This window comes from Lutra lutra, chromosome 2, assembly GCF_902655055.1.
Source record: "Lutra lutra chromosome 2, mLutLut1.2, whole genome shotgun sequence".
Taxonomy (NCBI): Eukaryota; Metazoa; Chordata; class Mammalia; order Carnivora; family Mustelidae; genus Lutra; species Lutra lutra.
The window spans coordinates 141933107-141953183 of NC_062279.1; the positions used below are offsets into that span (position 1 = coordinate 141933107).

Consider the following 20077-nt stretch of genomic DNA (forward strand, 5'->3'; position numbering starts at 1 on the left):
GAAGAGCAAGGTGAAGAGATAAACTTCTCTGGATCTACCTTACTTTATAGATTTGATGGGAACCAAACAAATATCTGAGATAATTATACGATTAAATGTCAATGGCCATCTCTCTACATCTCGTGCTCAGTGGGGTCAAATGAGCACCCTGACACCAGTGGCGTGGTCGCAGAGAGAGCGATGGTCTTGAGGCAGCTGAAAGCAACCCTGTGACTGTGCTTGCTGGAAGGACAAAGGGGCTGGCTGACTGGCTCTCAGCCAAAATGAGCGGCAAGGAGGTAGAGAATGGGGGCCCTGTGCACGTCCGGCTCTGAGAAATGGCTGTAGGACCAGTGTATGACCCACCAGGTCTCCTGCCCACACACCTGAAGGAAAGGAAACCTCTGAGCACACAGAGTGTGGACGCAGTTCTGCATGGCGACAGAAAAACACACAACGACACCCGCGCACCGGTGGATGAACAGACAGATGGAAGGCGTTCTGTCTGTCCAATGGGACATTATCCAGCCACAGAGAGGAAAGAAGCACCGTGGACGATTGCTCTGGCACTGATGAGCCTTGGAAGCCTCACGCTCATGGAACAGACAGGCGTGAGGTTTACATAGCGTGGGGTTCTGCGTATGGGAAGCATCCAGAAGAGGCAAGTCCGTGGTGACAGGGAGGAAGTTAGTGGTCGCTGGGGGCACAGAAGGGATGTGGAGCAATGGCAGACCCCATGCGGAGCTGCATGGGGCACATGGGCGCCTGTCACACTGCACCCAGAGGACTGCGGCCACAGGAGCTGTGTGTGGCCTAACTCCTCCCCATCCTCCCACCTCCTGCCGGCAGACCCAGCAGGCAAGGTCCCGCTGAGGGGACAGGGCTGGGGGCTGTGACCATGTAACAATCGGGGTGACCCCAGTGCCCCCTTTCCCAGTGCGGAGCCTGCAGTAGGCACACGGCGGTCATGAGGGAATGTTCACTGAATCTGCTTCACCGGGAAAGGTCCAGGGTATGGGGAACAAGGGAAGGGAGAATGGCCTTGAGGCAAAAGAGGTGGGTGGGTGCCAGGGCCCTGCAGACTGCCCCCCACCCCTGGCCCACCCTTCCTGGTTCCCTGCCTCGGGAGGAGCACACAGGAGCTCCCCTGGAGAGAAGAGGGGAGGGGACAGGAGGACAGAGTCCTGGAGGCACTGTGGGAGAACATAAGGGGGCGGACCCAGGATCCCAGCATAGCCCTCAGGGTGCCACGCCCACTGCTGGGCACCCGCTGGTGTAACTTGTAACCCCAGGTGAGCTGGGTAGCCACGCGGGTAGGCGGGCACTCACTGAGGCCCCCACAGTGAGTGATGTGGAAAGCAACCTCAGAGGTGGCCGCCGCCCAGTCCCCGGACAGATGAGGATGACCTGGGGCTGGGATGGGCCCTGGCAGTCCAAGGGGGTGGCCAGAGGGCTTGGCACTGGGCCTACGTCACCTGAAAGGCTCCTGTAACATCAGTAGCAGGGTGGCCCGGGGCTCACTGGGGACATTTCTCTGCTGGACTGGGTGAGCAGGCTGCTACTCGCTGCTTGACTCCCACATTGGCCTCCCCCCAACCTGAGAGCCCTGCAGGCAACACCTCAGGAACGAGCCCTGGATGTGAGGAGAGGAGCCTGGGCGTGGCTAGAGTCGGCTCTTACCTGGAGTCTGACAGGCGCTGAGGCTCTTCCTCGGCCGCCTCTCCCTGCAGACTTTCCACCCTGGCCTTCGACGGCTGCCCCGAATCCGGCGGTCCAGCCTGAAGCTCCCTTTTTGGACTTGCACCATTGGCCTCTCCAGGTGACTTGTCCACTGTGTCCAGCTGAGACCCCGAGGTGTGTGTCAGGCACTTGGAAGTAGAGGCGTCCTCTGAGGGCAATGCCTCCGGCACAGGCCGGGCCTCCTCCCATCTCTCAGCAGAGCCCTTGGCGCTGGCCTTGGCAGAGCCGACGTAAGAGGCGCTAATGACACTTCTGGGGCCACACTTGTCATGTAGACTCTGGGCGGCGCCATCCTCCCTGCCGCCGCCACAGCCCCCACAGCACACGCAGGAGTTAAGGAGGCAGCTGGTGGCCGCAGTACTGAGTTTGTGGGAGCCACTGTGTGTCCCCTGGGCCACAGGCCCCGACAGGGAGATGCCGTCTTCAGAGGCTTCCGGGGTGGTGACGGCAGAGCCCCCTACAGGGGTTGATTTGGGATTGAAGATGACGGTAGCTGAGAGTTTCATGCCCCCGGTCCGGTGGGCAATCATCTCAGCCGTCTGCGCAGCGTCCCCACCCCCCTCCCAGCCATCCAGGTGCGGCTGCGCATCCAGGCAGCTGCAGGAGTTGGGACCCAGCGCCCACATCTTGTCATGAGGGACATCGTTGTTATTGCTCATGTCCCCCTCCTCTGCCTCAGAGGGACCGCTACCCCTGGCCTCTCCCTGCCCTCCGCCTGGCCCTCTCTCCTGGGGGTCAGTGCGGGCACTGCCTGCCCATCCAGATGGGCCTCCTGGGGCCTCGGCAGCCCCCTCCACATCATCCATGAAGAACACCCTTCCTTCTTCCTCGTCGCTGCCTGGCCGCAGCCGAGCGCTGCCTGGGGATGCCTCCCCACGGGGGCTACTCTCCACCCCTGGCCGGTGTGCGGGAGACTGGCAGGCACTGGGCGGGGAGAGGAGGGATGACATCTCATCCCCTGCCCTGTGGACCATGCGGTCGAGCTGCTCTAGCTCCTGGCTGTCGTACTGCATGGAACAGGCCAGCTCTGCCTCCGGGGTCTTGGCCTTGGCTGAGAGCAGCTCCTCGGTGGGGAGGGGTGAGGGAAAGGCGGGTGTCAGGGCGGGGGGCACCGGGGTGTCTGCCCGGATGGGGAACTCCACGTCCTGGGAAATGCAGAGGTTCCTTTCCAGCGTGTGAAGCTCGTCCTCTGTCAGGGTCTGCAGCAAGTCCCTACAAGGGTCAAGACAAAAACCACACAGGTGAGGGTCCCAAAGGCCACAGCAGCCCCCTGGCCGACAGCAGACGGACACAGCGCCCTTGATGTCTGCATCAGCAGAGAAGCAACAAGGGATCGGACCCTGGCAGTGAAGCACACAGGGCACATACTTCCCGCACTAGGAAACGTGGCACAGTTCTGCAGGGATCCTCCCCAGCTGCAGGTCAGACCACGGCTGTGGGGAGGGATGACTGCCTTCCCGAGAGGCATCTTTCTCAAAAGTGAGGCTCTGAAAACTCTTGTGGAAAACAAGGCTGCCCTGATTCTTAGGGACCTGATCATCATGTTAAGAAAACCTTCTAGGGGGCGCCTAGGTGGCTCAGTAGGTTAAGCCTCTGCCTTCAGCTCAGGTCATGGTCTCAGGGTCCTGGGATTGAGCCCCACATTGGGCTCTCTGCTCAGCAGGGAGCCTGCTCCCCACCCCCGCCTGCCTCTGCCTTGTGATCTCTGTCAAATAAATAAATAAAATCTTAAAAAAGAAAAAAAAGAAAAAGAAAACCTTCTAGGAGTGAAAACAAAATGCTGGTTCACATTCTAGGCTCTCACTGTGCACATGTTCTCAAGCGCCATCCCTGTGCCAGGCGCGGAGACAGGCAGGCACAGGTCAGGCATGTCGCGCCCTTGGAGGCTACACTGGAAGAGTCACTGTTTCTGTGAATGATGACTGCCTCACAACTACAGCAACTACAACAAAGAAAAATGCCTACCAGCAGGAGGCTTAACCCAGGAAGATTTCCTGGAGGAAGGGGTACCAAACTAACGACCTGAAGAAGTTAATGTGGCAATGCCTGGGATGGATCTCAAGCAGGTCTACACGGATGTGCCATGCTCTCAGCTAGTGCCCGTCTGAGTCCAGGCTAAAGAGCCCTGTGCAGTCACGGAAATGCCAGAAAAGTGTACTTCCCAGAAATGCACAGCTTGCGACTCTTCATAAACTGAGCACGCCCATGTGGGCAGCACCTTGATCCAACCGTGGACCGTGAACCAGGCTCACAGGCCCTCACGTGCCCTCCCACTCACCCGCTGCCATCACCAGCACCCTGACTTCCAAAGACCGAGGCAGTCGCCCTGCATAAATGGGGATGTGCCATCCACACTCTTTAGAGGCAGGCATGGTTTGGCAACACCATGTCTGTATAGAAGCACCAGAGGAAATGCAGGAGGCCCAGTTAAATAGGAGTTTCAAATAAACAACAAGTACTTCTTAAGCATATGAATATTTTTTAGGATAAGAATGTCCCAAATGGGGAGTATGTGGGATATTCTTGCATTCAGAAACTGCTGTTTATCTGAAATTCAAATTCAATAGAAGGTTCTACTGGTTTTGTCTTGTTGGATCTGGTAATGTAGGGTTGGTCAGGGTTGGTTAGGTTCGGTGTCCTGGATGGTCCGGTCTCATGGGTAAGAATCAGTTCCACACCTGTTGGGCTCTGGATGCTCCAGCCACCCTCTCTGAGCGCCTCCCTGAGAAACCTGTAGGCGCCTGGGAGGGGGTGCGCCCAGGGAACACGCCTGCACCCTGCTGCGGGGCTCCCGCTGCGCTCCCTGGACATCCGTTCGCGGCTCTATGGTCTGTTCGCAGGTACCGCCAGGCACTCCTGGGGTTTTCCACTTTAAACTGCTCAGCCTGCTGACTGATGAAGGGCAGAGCGGCTTACAGGCTTGGCAGCCCTCCTCAGTGCCCTCTGTGAGGCCTTTTCAGATCTTCTGCCCGTTTTTAGTTGGGTTATTTCTGTTGTTCTTACAGATCGACAGGAGTTCTTTATGTTTTGCATTTGAGTTCTTTCTTGGACACGTTCTCCAACTCTGGGGCTTTCCGCCTTCATTCTTGTAATGGTACCTTCGGAACAACTGAAGTTTTAATTTCAATGAAGTTCAATAAATCACATTTTCCTTTATGTTTAGTGCTTTTCTGTCCTGTTTAAGCAATCTGCTACTCCAAGTTCACAAAGATGTTCCTGTTGTTTTCCTCGGCAATCTTCATTGTTTTTACTTCCCACGTGCAATTTATCCAGAGTTGATTCCTGTGGGTGATTGTGGTAAGGATCCAGACCCGTTTTTCCTCATGTGGATATCTGCTGACTCAGCCCATTTATTGGAAAACAGCAACCACCTCCCACTGCCCTGCTGTGTCTCCTTTGTCTTCAATCAGGGAGGCCCAGATGTGTTGGTCTGTTTCTAGGCTCCATTCTCTTGACACTCCCAGCCCTGCACAGCTATCTACAGCAGAAATGCACATGTGTTCACAAGCGTGGTCACACCAGTGTCATTTATGGAAAGAACCAAGCCCAGCATGTAGAATGTGTAAATAATGCTCTTTCTCTCCAGCAATCTTCTTTCTGGCTAGTTTCCGTCCCTTGCATTTCCACATGAATTTCAGAATTAGTTTGTGAATTTTTACCAAAAGAGACAAAACCTCCTAAAATTCTGATTGAGACCGCACTAAATTCATAGATGGATTAGAAGATAACGAACACCTTTGCAATGTTAAGTTCTCCATTCCTTGACTAGGAATCACTCTCTCTTTACGTCTTTAACATTTCATGCCAGTAACCTCTTGTGACTTTCAACAGAGGCCTTAGACAACTGCAGATAGATGCTGAAGCAGCTGATATTTACTGACATTATTGCAGGTAATATTTAAATTTTTTATTGTGCTAAAACAGCTATGATGTGAAATTTATCATCTTAGCTACTTTGAGGGACGACTCAGTGATATTCACATCCTAGCACCACCATCACCAACATCTACTCCTAGAACACATTCATCTTATAAAGATTTTATTTATTTATTTGACAGAGAGAAATCACAAGTAAGCAGAAAGGCAGGCAGAGAGAGAGAAGGAAGCAGGCTCCCCGCTGAGCAGAAAGCCCGATGCGGGGCTCGAACCCAGGACCTGGGATCATGACCTGAGCCGAAGGCAGCGGCTTAACCCACTGAGCCACCCAGGCGCCCCACGCATTCATCTTATAAACCTGAACTCTGTCCCCACAAACACTAACGGCACGCTCCCCACCCCCGGCCCAACACCCACCACCTGCTACCTGTCTCCACAATTCTAACTAGTTCAGGTCCCTTGTGGAGTTGGAATCTCACATAGTTTGTCTTTCTGTGGTTGGTCTATTTCACCAAGCACATCCTCGGGGTTCATCCCTGTGATGGCAGGAGTCAGGAGTTCCTTCCTTTTTAGGCTGAATAACATTCCATTGTGTGATGGGCCACATGTGGCTTCTCCACTCATCCACCAGTGGACACCTGGTTCGCTTCCATGCCTTAGCTGTTGTGAATAATGCTTATTGGAACACGGCTAGACACATGTCTCTTTGAGACACTACTTCAAGCTCTTTGGGGAATATACCCAGGTGTGGAATGGCTGGATCATCTGACAATTCTATTTTTCATTTTTTAGGGACCTCTACAGTGTTTTTCCATGGCAGTCGCACCATTTTGCACTCCCACCAATGAGGCACAGAATTCTAATTCTCCACATTCTTGCCAACACATGGCCTCTGTTGTTGTTGTTGATTGTTAGTTTTGGAAAGAGCCATCCTACTGGGTTGGAGGTACAATTTCATCATGAGTTTGATCTGACAAGGAGCGATGAACAATTTTTCCAGAGCTTGCTGGCCACTCACATACTTTCTTGAGAGAAATGTCTGTTCAAATCCTTTGCTCTTTTGAACCGGGTTGTTTGGCTTTTCTTGGTGAATTTTAGGGGTTCTCTATAGATTCTGGATGTCGATCCCTTATCAGGTATAAGATGTGAGAATATTTTCTCCAACCTGCGGGCTGCCTCTCTACTCTGTTGAGAGTGTCTCACGTTGTACAAAATTTTAAAACTTTCAAGTCTAATTTGTCTATTTTTTCCTCTTGTCGCCTGTGCCTTTGGTGTCCTGTCCAAGAAATAATTTCCAAAATGCAACGTGAGGGGCGCCTTGGTGGCTCAGTGAGTTAAGCCTCTACCTTTGGCTCAGGTCATGGTCTCAGGGTCCTGGGATCGAGCCCCACTTCGGGCTCTCTGCTCAACGGGAAGCCTGCTTCCCCCCCTCACCCCTCTGCCCGGCTCTGCCTAATTGTGATCTGTCAAATAAATAAATAAAAATCTTTTTTAAAAATGCAACATGATAGAGCACTTGTCCAAGATGGTCTTGTAGGAGTTCTATTGTCTCAGTTCTCACATTTCTGTCCTGGGTCCACTCTCCGTCATTTTTGTGTACGGTTTCCACTTCATATGTGTGTGTATGTATCTCTCTCTCTTATCAGATTAAGGAAATCACCACTGATGTTTTCATCATAAAATAGGTATTGAATTTTTCAAATTCTTATGCTGCAATTTCAAAATGATTCAGTTTTTCTTCTTTTAAAAAATTAATGTAGCAAAACATTTTTATTTCCAAATGCTAACGATGCTATGTGTCATCTGAACTCCACAAGACATGGTGATGATTGTTCTGCACAAAGCACACTTCTTACCCACCCACACAGACTCCTTCAGTCTCTCCTGCATTTCCACATTTGTATCTGGGCATTTGCCTTTGCCTGAGGAACTCCGATTAGCTTTTCTCCATGGGCAGGCTGCTGCTGAATGCCTTCAGGTCTGCTTTTCAATAACTCACCATTTTGTCTTCATGCTGGATGGATGTTTTCTTCCAGCCCTTGAAATAGCATCACTCCATTGCCTTTGGGCTCCCGTTGTTCGTTTCTCAGGAGACAGCTATCAATCTCATATTCTTTTCCCAGAAATATGTCCTTTTTCTCTGGCCGTGTTTAAGATTTGTTTCTCTGTTTTCAGCAGTTTTACTTTGATATACTAAGTCTGCTTCTATTTATCTTCCTTGTAGTTCTTGAGCCTCCTGGGTCTGTGGGCAGAGATCTCTCTTTAGTTTTGGAAAATTCCTTCTTTTTCTTCTTCTTTTTTTTTAAAGATTTAATTTTTTAAAGTGATATCCACACCCAGCATTGGGCTCAAACTCAAGAGTGGCAGGCCCGCCCACCCAGACTGAGCCAGCCGGGTGCCCCTCTTTTCTTCCTTCTGATTCCAGTCACGTATGTCAGACCTCAGAGCGTGTTGCACCTGTCTCTGATGCTCTGGACCGTTTCCCCTGCCCATGTCCCAGCGCCCAGTGTCCCCCACCCCCACGCTTCCCCCATAAGGTACACCATGTGCGTGCCCAGTGCCCTGCTTTTCCCATCCACCATCTCTCCTCATTCATCATCAGACAGCCAGGGAGGGCAACACTGATGGCCTTTGGGTCCAGGGTCACAGTTTGCCCAGAATGGTCATGACCAGGCCCTGGTGTGAGGCAAGCAGCAGGAGCCATCTTTCGGATGAGCCACTGTCTGGACCAAGCACCTATCACAGGACCCAGGCTGTGCCTCACCCACCCCCAGGGCCAGTGACTCTCCAAGGACCACCCTGCTGGGCCTATCCCTGCCATCTTCTTTTGTTTTTTTAAGATTTTATTTATTTGACAGACAGAGATCACAAGTAGGCAGAGAGGCAGGCAGAGAGAGGGTTGGGGAGGCAGGCTCCCTGCTGAGCAGAGTGCCTGATGCAGGGCTTTATCCCAGGACCCTGGGATCATGACCTGAGCTTTAGGTCTAGAGGCTTTAACCCCCTGAGCCACCCAGGCACCCCTCTCCCCCCCATCTTGATTCACAGTATGTTGGCTCTTGCAGGGGCCAAGGGCAGCTGGGAGCAGAGGACTCTCCAGCTGTCTGCCTGAACTGGCACCAGGAAAGGGAAGCCAGCGCCGGGCTGCCCTGGGATAGGCTGTCCTGCTGGACCCAGGAAGTCCACACAGAAGTCCACAGAGTCATTAGTTCCACCAAAAGCACAGAAGGGAGCTTACAGAGACTGGGACCACAGTAAGAAAGACCTCAGAGTCTGAGGCCACGAGGCCAGGAGGAGTTCAGAGGACAAGGGCCCACAGCCTCCTGCTGTGCCATCTGTCCAGGGCCACCTGGGAGGGCTCTGGGCCAGTGGGAAATGAGGGTTTGTGGGGAGGCCCAAGATGGAGGAGGCTGGCTTGAGGCCTGTTGTTGCTGAAAGCCGAGGGGAGCCCCTTAGAGCAAAGGACAGTCACCCACAGCAGGCACCTCCAGGCCACGGGGAGCACACAGGGTGCTGAGGACATCAATGCCACCTGGACCCATTGCCTGGGACTGCTGGGGGAGCCATGACAAGTCACAGCAGGGGAGGAGCCCTGGTGCTCAAGACTGCAGGGCACCTCGGCTCTATACTGGTGGGAGCACCCACGAAAGCCCAAGCAAGCACCCGCCCCTGCATGGGCCCCAGGTGCAGCCCTGCCACCGCCCTCCCAGGGCCCACCCCTCCCCTGCAGGCTGTGTGGCCCTGGGGGGCACCCATGTCATCCCGTTTCCCAGCCTCTCCCTCTCGCACAGAGGGCCCGGGGCCAGAGCTTTCAGCATGGTGGCTGCAGTCATGTGACTGGCAGTTTGTGCCCAAGGTCATGCTGTTACCGGCCAAGCACAAAGAGCTGGGTTCTGAGGGGAGACAAGGGTGTATGTGGGTATACACGGGGGCTCGAAACACTATGAACCAGTAACTACAAAGACCAAGGCGCACCTCTGCCTCGAGCAGAGAAGACCGGGAAGAACCCACTTGTTCTCACAGAAAGGAGGGCTGGGGCCCAACAGGGACCACAGCACCCCCCTCCTACCCTCTCCTGCCCTCCCGGAGCAGCCCCTCCCCACCTTATTTTTCGCAGCAGCGTGTGGAAGGGCCGGAATAGCTCGGACATGTCTTCTGCCTTGCGGTCCAAGTTCAGAGGTCCATCTGCATAGACCACGAGGCCACTGCATTCAAGACAAAAGCCAGGATGGCGTGAGGCCCTGCAGCCCCCCAGGATAAGCCCAGACCACAGCCAGGGGCTCTGAGACCACATACACCTCACCTCTTGTGACTGAATCTTAAATACATTTAGAAAAATGCACTGAAAATTGCCAGACTTGATCATCTTCTGAAGCTGATTAGGGGATGTTCATTTGAGGGATCATAAAATCATCATAAAAATTTATCTGTTCACATCACTGCTGCAATCAAAGAAATCAGCATCAAGATTTGTTACTAAAACTACCTCCTTGGAAATGGAAACTTCGAGTTTGTGTTTAAATGTAACACACATGCAGAAGCTTTTGAGAATTAGTGGGGTGCCCCTACCGCAGATGTGGGAAGTGAGAGCTGGGGCCCCTGCTAGCCATGCGCCCATGGCTCTGCACCAAGGCACACAGACACTTGAGCCTTGGGGACTGGGCCCTGGCGGGGTCCCACAAGGGCCAGAGGAGCATCTCAGGGACCCTTGTCCCAAATAGGGTGGGACTTCTCCCAGACGTGCCTCCAAGCTGCCCTCCCAACCTCCCACGGGACTCCCGGAATCGGCCCTCACTCACCCGGCTCTACACTGAGTCCTTCCAACTCCCTGACCACAGCCTCTCCTGCCTCCCAGACCACACCAGCTGTGACAATCCAGTACCCCCCACCGCCAGCCCCACCCACCTGGAACCCTGGGAGGTCCCCCACAGTGAGCTGTGTGCTTCGTGGCTCCCCTGACCTTTGCTCAGCCTGTCCCCAAGCCCCCTTTCCCTTGTAGAGGTCTGGCTCCTGCTCCCTCACTCTTCAAGCCTGGAGACAGCCTTGTCACCCCCAGGAAGGACAGACCCTCTCTCCTCGGTCCCACAGCTGAGAGCCCTATGTGGCTCTGCTCAGATGCCCTTCCAGGGGGTCCCCATTCCACAGGAAGCACCTCATTTATTCCCTGTGGCAATCTTGCCATGCACTGCCCAGCCCCAAGCATGCCCACCATCCTGTCCAGACCTGCTTCTCCAAGAGCAGGACCGTCCCTGGAGGACCCTTCTGGGGGTACCTCCTCCTGGGGCCCCAAGACCAGACAGCTCACATTGAGGGGCCACCCAGGGAATGAACCCCCCCACACAGTGACTGCTCCTTGCGTCCTTGTCAGAGCACAGGGGAGGGACTCGCAGATTTGTTTGCATGAATGAAGAACTGCCCCCGTGTCTCTCTCTGCAAATGAACAGAATCTCATCGCTGCACTGGGGTCAGGTTATCACCACCCAACATGGAGTCCTCGTTGGCTCAGGAACGCGTCCAGTACAGGGAGAGAAACTGGTAAAACTGAATGGACTGTTTTCCCTTAAAAAGGTTAGATTCCACGTGCACAAAGGAAGATTCAAAAGTCACAGGAAAATCATGGGCTGTGCTACCTCCTCTGGCAGCTGGAGGGTTGGGGCTGCCAGGAGCAGCTGTGTCCTGGACATAGGTCTGGACGGAGGGCAGAGGACAACCTGGCCAGCCTTCCATTCCTTCCAGTATGTTTTATGGGTCTGACACAAGCTGACAGTTCCAGTTAAATTAACAGTATTTGGGGGACAACTTCCCAATATAGAACCTTAACTTCATGGTTGAGTCAGTGCTCTCAGCACAAAGGCCATGAAAAGGGGCCCTGCCCAGGCTTCCTGGCAATCTTGTCCTTCAGAAAGCAGCAAAGGGGGCAGGAAGGGAGCCTGACTCTGCTCCTGGATCCCAGGGAGGACACTGGCTGCCCCATCAGTGCCCTGAGAACAAGGCCCGGGGCTGACTGGCTGGTCTGGAGACTGAGAAACAAAACCAGTACTTAGGAGGGCTCCCAGCACAGGACCATCCCAGGCCACAGAGGCCGGTACTCCTGCCACTGCTGAGGAGGGCAAGGCAGCCCCCGGGGCTGAGCCTGGCAGAGATGGAGGGAGAAGGGGCTGCTGGGCACACTCAGAGTCAGGGGTGGGTGGCTGGCTAGAGTGGGCACCAGGCAGATGCCCAGCCTGAGAGGAAATCTGAGTGTCCACTCCCATTCTTCAAGTCACCTTTTCACTGTTTCATAATGTCCTTTAATGCACAAAAGTTTTTAATTTTGATGAAGTTCAATTTGCCTATCTCTTCATTTGTCACTCATGCTTTTTGTATCAAATCTAAGAATCTACTGCCAAGCCAGAGAATGTGAAGATTTACCTCCTGTACTAGTCAGAGTTCTCCAGAGAAATAGAACAAATATAGTGTGTGTGTGTGTGTGTGTGTGTGTGTGTGTGTGTGTGTGTGTAGGGAAGGGGGAGAGCTTGGGTGGTTGGTTGGTTTGTTGGGTTTGTTTATTTGTTTTAGAGAGAGAGATATTTTGAGGAACTGGTTCCCATGACTGTGGATGGCGGTCACCTCCAAACTCTGCAGAGTAGGAGGGCAGGCTAGAGACCTAGAGACTCGGAAGAGTTGATACTACAGCTTAAGTCTGAAGACAGTCTGGAGGTAGAATTCCCTCTCACTTGGGGAACTCTGTTTTCCCTTAAGGTTTTCAACTGATTGGGTGAGGCCCACCCACATTATGAAGGGTAAGCTACCTTACTCAAGATCAAAATTTAAACGTTAATCTCATTTTTAAAATAGCTTAGAGCAATATCCAAACTAGTGTTTGACCAAATATCTGGGTACTATGGCCTAGACAAGTGGACACATAAAATTAATCATTACAGGGCCCAACTCTGCTCTTCTGTATACAGCCATCCAGTTGTTCCAGCATCATTTGTTGAAGAGACTAACTTCCTCATTGAATGGCCTTGGCCCCCTTGTCAAAAACCAGTTGGCTATTGATATTTGGCTTATTTCTGTTGTCTTGATTTTTTTCCGTTCGTCTATCCTTATGACAGTACCACACTTTGGATTATCATAACTTTGTAGTAAATTCTGAAATCGAGACATACGAGTCCTCCAACTTTGTTTTTCTTTTTCGACATTGTTTGGGCTATTCAAAGCTTCCATATGAATTTGAGGATCTTTTCCATTTCTGCAAAAAAAGAAAGGCCAAGGTAGTTTTTATAGGAAATGTATTTAATCTATATATAACTTTGGGGAGTAGCACCATCTTAACTATAGCAAGTCTACCAATCCATGAATATGGGCTATCTTTTCATTTAATTAGGTCTTTAGCTATTTTCAGGAATGTTCTATAATTTTCAGTGTACATGTTTTCCACCTCCTTGGTTAAATTTACTCCTCAGTACTTTTTTCTTTTGGATGTTATTGGAAATTTCTTCTTTAAAGTAATATTTAATTACATACGATGGACTATTCTTCAGTCTTAAAGAATGAAGTTCCTACATGCCATGTGGATGAACCATGAAAACATGATGCTCAGTGAAATAACCCAGATACAAAAGGACAAATATTGTATAATAACTCAATTTATATGAGGTCCCTAGAGGGGTCAAACTCACAGAGAAAAAGTAGACTGGAGGGTACCGGGGGCCGGGGGAGGGAGTGGAGAGATAGCATTTAGTGGAAACAGCATTTCTGTTCGGGACGATGGGAAAGTTCCGGACACGGTGGTCGGGGTGGTTCAACAGTGTGAATGTGCTAACCGCTGCTGATGTACACTCAAAAAGGGTGAAAGTGGTAAATTTTGTGTTATGTCTATTTTACCACACTAAAAAAATTAACATTTATTGCTTTGATTCTGTTTACAGAAGTTATAATGATCATGTCAAGAGGTTATGTTAAGTAGAGACACAGTGTTTGGTATAATATTTCATAGTCAGCACACTAGGGACGTTTTCCATGGCTTTTTGGGATTTTTCACCAATGTTACCTAAACACCTGGAGTATTGTTTTTTTGTTTTGTTTTGTTTTGAGATTTTATTTATTCATTTGAGAGAGAGAGAGAGAGCACAAGCAGGGGGAGAGGCAGATGGAGAGGGAGAAGCAGACTCTCCACTGAGCAGGGAACCCAATGCAGGACTCGATCCCAGGACCCTGGGACCATGACCTGAGCAGAAGGCAGACATTTAACCATCTGAGCCACCCAGGCATCCTGGAGTATTGTTTTTAAACAATCCCTTAATTCTGGATATCTAGCCCCTCAGATTTTCATGATTAAAAATAAACTTCAGTAAAAATCTTTGTAAATACAGATGGTGCCCTGACAAGTCAATGCAACCAAATTCTGCAAAAGTTGTGCCGCCACCCGCCAAGTGCTCAAGCCTCTGAGGGAAAACAGGCCATGAGCACCCCTCAGGGTAGCGCTTCCAGGCACATGGGGAGATGGGAAAATAACACAAATCCTATTTATATGAAACATCACAAACAGGCAAACCTACAGACACAGAAACAGATCTGGGGTTTCCTGATGCCAGGCAGGCAGGATTGTAGGGGGTGGAGGTGACAGCTAAGGAGGGAGGGGTATCCTTTTGGGGGGACGAAAATGTTCTGAAATTAATGGTGATGGCTGCACAAGCCTGTAAATTTACTGAAAACCACTACATTGTACACTTTAAGTGTACACACTCGAGTACACACACGACCTTGCTAGAGGTGAGCACCTGTGGGAAGAAGGCTGCAGGCCAGGCAGGTTGTGTGGAGATTGGAAGACTGGGAAGGGGCTGGGCAGGGGGCTGTTTCTGGTGGTGAAGCAGGTGGGCAAGGAAACAACGGGAGGCCAGAGACCCCCATGGGGCAGCAACTTTGGAAAATTCTGGCAGTAGGACCCAGGATGGATGTGGGTGGCAGGGAGTGTGAAAATGAGAGAGAGGAAGTAGAGTGACCAGCGGGGACGTGATGCTAAGTCGGGGGCCTGGCCCAGGGGCACAGGTGAAGTGCAGGGAGTGGGGCCCAGGGTTTCAGGCCTGGCACCCGAGCGGGCATGGACAAGACCAAACCCCTGTCCAGCCCCATGGACACCCAGCACCTGGCCCAGCCAGCCTCCTCCTGAGCCTCCTCTGAGCCTCCAGGCCACCCCCCCACAGCCCTCCCCCTATCCCTGCCAATCTCCCAGAGCTCTTCTTACCGCCTCTACCTCAGGGGGGCCTCCCCAGGGCCACAAAAGCCCAGTGGTCATCAGGCACAAGCAGGGCTGGATTGGGCCCCATCCGGCCGCTCCACATCTGTCTCCTCACCTGTGACGGGCCCACAGATGCCATGCCACCTCGAGGGGGAGTTTTTCCTGGGAGAGCTCAGAGCAGGACGGGTGGGAAGGGGCTGGAGCTCCTAGAGGCAGGAGGTGGGGCTGGTGCAGCAGGGAGGCCTCACCCCCAGATCCCCCTCTGCTCTCACTGCTCCCTGAGAGTCACCTAGAGTCCCAGGAACCCACAGCACAGATGTCACCCTTGAAGGCTGTTGTTCCTAGAGTGCTGGCTTCCCTGCCGCAAGTGACCCATGACCCACCCCTCCTCCCTCCAGCCAGAGGTGCTGCCTCCACCCCTTTGCAGCCACCTGACCAGTTCCCACCCCAGCTTCCAGGGTTCTGCTCCAGGACTAGGGACCCGCCCCTCATGCTCACAGCTCTTGTCTTCTCTAGAGGGGCTCTGCTCCAGGGTCCTATCCTACCCCAGCATCCAGAAAAACCCACAGCAGCTGCTTATCTCTCCTACCTGTACACTTGCCCCAGAGGTGTCCTGGCATCCCTGGGGATAAGCACAGGGCAGGTACATAACAGGGGCTCAACATAGGCTCGCTGGGCAGATACAGGACCCAGCAAGTCCTGGAGTGACCCTGAAGGGGGAGGCTCTGGGGACAGCTGCTTACTGCTCTACCCCTCCTTCCATAGGATGGAGAACTTCAGTTACAGTTTTGTATACCTTAAAGCCCCAGACACAGAGCCTGGCTCTGAGGGAGGGCCCATGAGGGTCTGAGGTGGGCCTGGGGCCATCGTGAGGCCTCCCTCTAGGCGCAGCCAAGCCAAGAACCTCTGCTCCCTCAACTCTGGGCTTTGGGTCCCTGCCTCTGCTCCTACTTCCCAGCAGGTCTCCCTGCACCTGCTCTCCCTTCACTCCAACTCCAAAACTAGCCTACCTTCACTGTGACTCAGAGCCTTTCCACCTGTACTGGGGGATTCCAAGAGGCCCCCACACACTGTTGCCAGGAGGGGGGCACAGGGACAAAGGCCCAGCCCGTGGGGCCCTCACTCTCCCTCCCAGGACCAGGGGACAGAGAAGGAGCAGAAGTCAGATATCCACAGGGCAGCTGCGGTGGGCACACAGGGCACAGTGATGCTGATCAGGGAAAAGTGACCTTGGGGGACTGCTTGGTGAGAAGGCCTGAGAGAACAGTCCCATGACCACCAGGTCTGGGCCAGTGCTTATGGCTTGGCCGGTGAAGTCTGACCGCCCTTGCTCAGCAGGCTCGTGTGAGAACCTGGAGCCCAAGTGCTCAGACTGTCTGATGCTTCGCCTTTATTGTAAATGGGTTGTATTTTTAAAGTGCCTGGGAGAGTTAGCACTTCCATGAAGCTGAGGATAGGTTCTATCTAAGACACCACAAGGCCTTCGTGTCCCCACAGTCCCAGATGCTGCCTGGCCCCATGGAGCTGGGGAGCCTCCAAGAGGCCACACAGCCCAACAGGGCAGGCTGGCCAGCGTGTGCCCACACCAGCACCCCTGTGCACAGTCAGGTGGCCAGCCTGGGAACCCCTCCAGCATGGTGGGAACCCACCCCCGCCCCCGCCCCCAGCCAGCATGATGAAATCCCAGCCGCAAGCTCAGAGCTGGGGGCACTGGATCCTGAGCTTCAAGGCACTCGCCAAGGCATTTTAGAAAAGAACCATAGGGGGTGCCTGGCTGGCTCAGCAGGTTAAACCTCTGCCTTCAGCTCAGGTCATGATCTCAGGGGCCTGGGATCGAGCCCCACATCAGGCTCTCTGCTCAGCAGGGGAGCCTGCTTCCTCCTCTCTCTCTGCCTGCCTCTCTGCCTACTTGTGATCTCTCTCTGTCAAATAAATAAATAAAATCTTAAAAAAAAAAAACCACTGCCAGGCCAAGGTCTCCCCGCTACCAGAAAAGGGGCTATGAACTGCATGACACAGAGGGAAGGGACAAAAGCCACTCTCATGGGAGGCGCTCGTCAACCTGGAGCCCAGGCCCACAGAAGCAAGGCCCTAGCTCGAAGCAGCTTTGTCTTGGACATGAGTTTGGCCACAGAGAGCCGTTGCCAAGAAAGCAAATAACGATATAACAAAATTACCTGGCCCACCAAGGGGCCACTTCGGGCCAGACCACCGGAGCTGGCCCCAGGGGACATCTGTCCTCTGCACTGCTCAGCTTCAGGTGAAGGCAGAGTCTCAGACTCTAGTGATTAAAGCAACTGTAAAGTGTGTGTGTTCTGGGGTGCTGGCACGCACTCCTGCTTTCCCTGACAGGCAAACTCGAGGAGAAGACTGTCCCAGGGAAGGAGACACAGAAGGAAGGGGTGGAGGCTGGGGGTCCTGGTAGCGAGACCGCCACGGAAGGCAGCTCCAAGGACACAGTCAGGTCAAGGAGAGATGCTCAGGCTTCCCTGAGTCCCGACCCCTCTTCCCAGCTCTCCCTCCCCCAAGCCTCTGCACCTGGTGTCTCCCCTGAGCCTCTGTACCTGGCATCTCTTGGTCATTTGACCTCCAGCGTCCCTGCTGGCCCCACACGCCTTCTACACGCAGCGCAACTTGCTTGAGGGAAGCCCGTCTGGCCCAGAAGCTGACCTCATCCTGCTGCACCACCCTGCCCCCCACCACTCCCACCACTGCATCCCCATTTCCCAAGGAGGGGGGCTGGTGCCTGGACCAGTCCTGGCCTCTGCTTCCACCTCACACTCTCCCAGACTGCTTTGCCAATGACAGCATCTGCAATCAGCGTCTGTCCCTAGGACTCTGGTCCCCTCTCTGCCCAGCTCCACACCTGCACACCAGCTGCCCACGGGGCCCCTCCAGGGTGGCCAGACCTACAGGCCTCTCCACTGGGCTCCCCCTGTGACCACCTGCCCCATGCCCCCTCACCTGGCAAGAGGCAAGGGTGGTCCCTGCCTTGGAGTCAGGGTGTGGGCGAGCAGCCCCAGGCCGAGCCCAGAACACCCAGGCTCTGACCTTGCCCCGACCTTGGCCTCAAGAAGCTCAAAGTGCTCTACCACTGACCACACACATCCTGCCTTGGGGAACATAAGGCCTGACCCCATGTGCTGGCCAACACCTCTAAGCCTACAAGACCCCAGAGGCCTGTGCCTGAGTTCCCTTGCTCTCGCTGCTCATGCTCCGTACCCAGTAAGGAAGGCTCTGCCTCAGCACGCATTTCCCCCCTCCCCACTGCCAGAGCAGCTGCACCCCACCTGCTCTTCACCTGCTCAGGCTCATTTCATGCCCCCCCACCTTCCTCCAGCCTGTGAATGACTCATGTAAGCCCATCACGTCCCCCCACGGGAGCTAGGGGCCTCCTCCCACAGCCTGGGCTGGGCACTCTGCTCCTGAATGCCCCCCACGTGGCTCTATGTGGTGTGGGGGCGCTCCTGCCCTGGGCTGTGAGTTAGGTGACTGTCCATCTCACCTGTGCCGTTGGGTGTTGGGTGTCCAGCCATCTTGTACTATTTAGGATGGGGGGGGGTCCCTCCCTCACCCTCAGAACACCTGGTGAGGGCCGACAGCAGGCCTGCTTGGTGCCACGCGGGCAGCTAGCAGCCACCTGTTGGGGGTGTAAGGGCCAGCCATCAACACCCAGAAGGGGCCCAGCACTGTCTCACTACACAGTCCTGCTAGGCTTCCGCCCAATGGCTATCCCAGGTGGGAGAACACTCACCACACGATGGCCAACCTGGGGATGGTGAACATGAGGGCCGGTTCGTAGTCGTCAATCATGTCTTGGGTCAGGTATCCGAAGTCCAGGGCTCTGGCCAAGGGACAGAGAGCAAGAAGGGTAAGGCCTGCCCTCCCAACACCCACCATGGCCCACTCCACCCGTGCTCAGCTGATGGCCAGGAAGGTGACAGGGGCCATGCTCTGCTCCAGAAGGCCCGAGCAAAGGTGGCTGTTGCTTCCCCCTCCCTGACTTTCCACCTGCCCAATCCCACTTCTGGGATGGAAGGTGCGGGGAAGGGCACAGTGTGCTTGCTGAGGGGCCCACGGGGCAGCAATGGTGTCCAGCAAACAAAACACAGAAGCTCATCCTGCCACGGGCTTGCTTAGCCACAAAATTGAAGCAGCTCAAGTGACAAGAATAAACGTGGAACAAAAACACCGCCCCACACAATTTAACACTTTCCTGAGGAACGAACAGCGCTCTGCTGGATTTAGTCTCACGCCCCAGGCAAATGCAAGTGGCTCTCTCTACACTCTGTGAGCTGGCTCTACTCCAGTCACGTCACAATGGTTCCAAGGACAAGGTCTTTCCTGCCATCTTCTTTTTTAGCAATTTGAAATGTATTTCAATACATAAACAGCAAATAACATGACTTTAATTACGAAGTGATAGGCAATTTCAAGACTTCTCTAATACCACAGCACTAGTCAGACGAGAAAAACATTCTAGGCTATATCTTAGTCCCAAAGTCCACTCAAAAATCTGACTTGAATTACTGTCTGAGGCATGGCAAGAATACTGATGTTTCACTCTGCAAAACCTTGTTCAGGAGACCTCCAACCCAGGAGGGGTTCCATCCTGGCCTGTGGAGGTAAGGAAATGAGACGGTGGGGAGAGGAGGATGAGGGTGAGGGGGTGAGGAGATATAGAGATGAGGATGATGGGGAGGTAAGGAAGGTGAGGAGGTATATGTATGGAGGTGTGGCATGAAGGTGAGGAAGGTGTGGAAGTGAGGAAGGCATGAAAGAGAGGAGGTGTGGAGGTATAGAAGTCAGAAAGGTGTGGAGGTGTGGAGGTGAGAGGGTGAGGAGGTGTGGAGGTATAGAGATCGGTAAGGCATGGAGGTGTGAAGGTGAGGAGGTAAGGAAGGTAGAGGTGAGGAAGTTGTAGAGGTGAGCAAGTTGTAGAGGTGAGGACATGAGGAAGGTGTGGAGGTGAAGAAGTTGTGGAGGTGAGGAGGTCAGGAAGGCAGGGAGGTGTGGAGGTGAGAAGGTGAGGAAGTTGTGGAGGTGAGGAGGTCAGGAAGGTGTGGAGGAGGTATGGAAGTGAAGAGGTCAGGAATGGATGAAGGTGTGGAGGTGAGGAGGTGAGGAGGTATGGTGGTGAGGAGGTAAGAAGGTATAGAGATGAGGTGAGGAAGTGAGGAAGGCATGGAGGTGTGGAGGCACAGAGATCAGGAAGGCATGGAGGTGTGAAGGTGAGGAGGTAAGGAAGGTAGAGGTGAGGAA

At 53.5% G+C, this 20077-nt stretch overlaps 1 protein-coding gene across 16 annotated transcripts in view; it reads right to left on the reverse strand.

Annotated features, from left to right (window-relative positions):
• ZFYVE28 (zinc finger FYVE-type containing 28) overlaps positions 1 to 20077 on the reverse strand; it is a 108938-nt gene that overhangs the window by 20935 nt on the left and 67926 nt on the right. For 12 of the 16 annotated variants that reach the window (XR_007125254.1, XR_007125252.1, XR_007125255.1 and 9 more), the window contains 3 exons: positions 18570 to 18659; positions 9696 to 9797; positions 1660 to 2931 (listed from right to left, as the gene is read on the reverse strand). Coding sequence is in view for 9 of the 16 variants with exons in the window: in XM_047718653.1 (XP_047574609.1) it covers positions 1660 to 2931; positions 9696 to 9797; positions 18570 to 18659 (1464 nt within the window). In the remaining 7 variants the exon portion in view is untranslated. Of the gene's footprint in view, positions 1 to 1659; positions 2932 to 9695; positions 9798 to 12743; positions 12827 to 14883; positions 15022 to 18320; positions 18456 to 18569; positions 18660 to 20077 lie in introns of those variants that run through there. The other 4 variants (XM_047718651.1, XR_007125257.1, XR_007125256.1 and 1 more) reach the window with 4 other exon arrangements.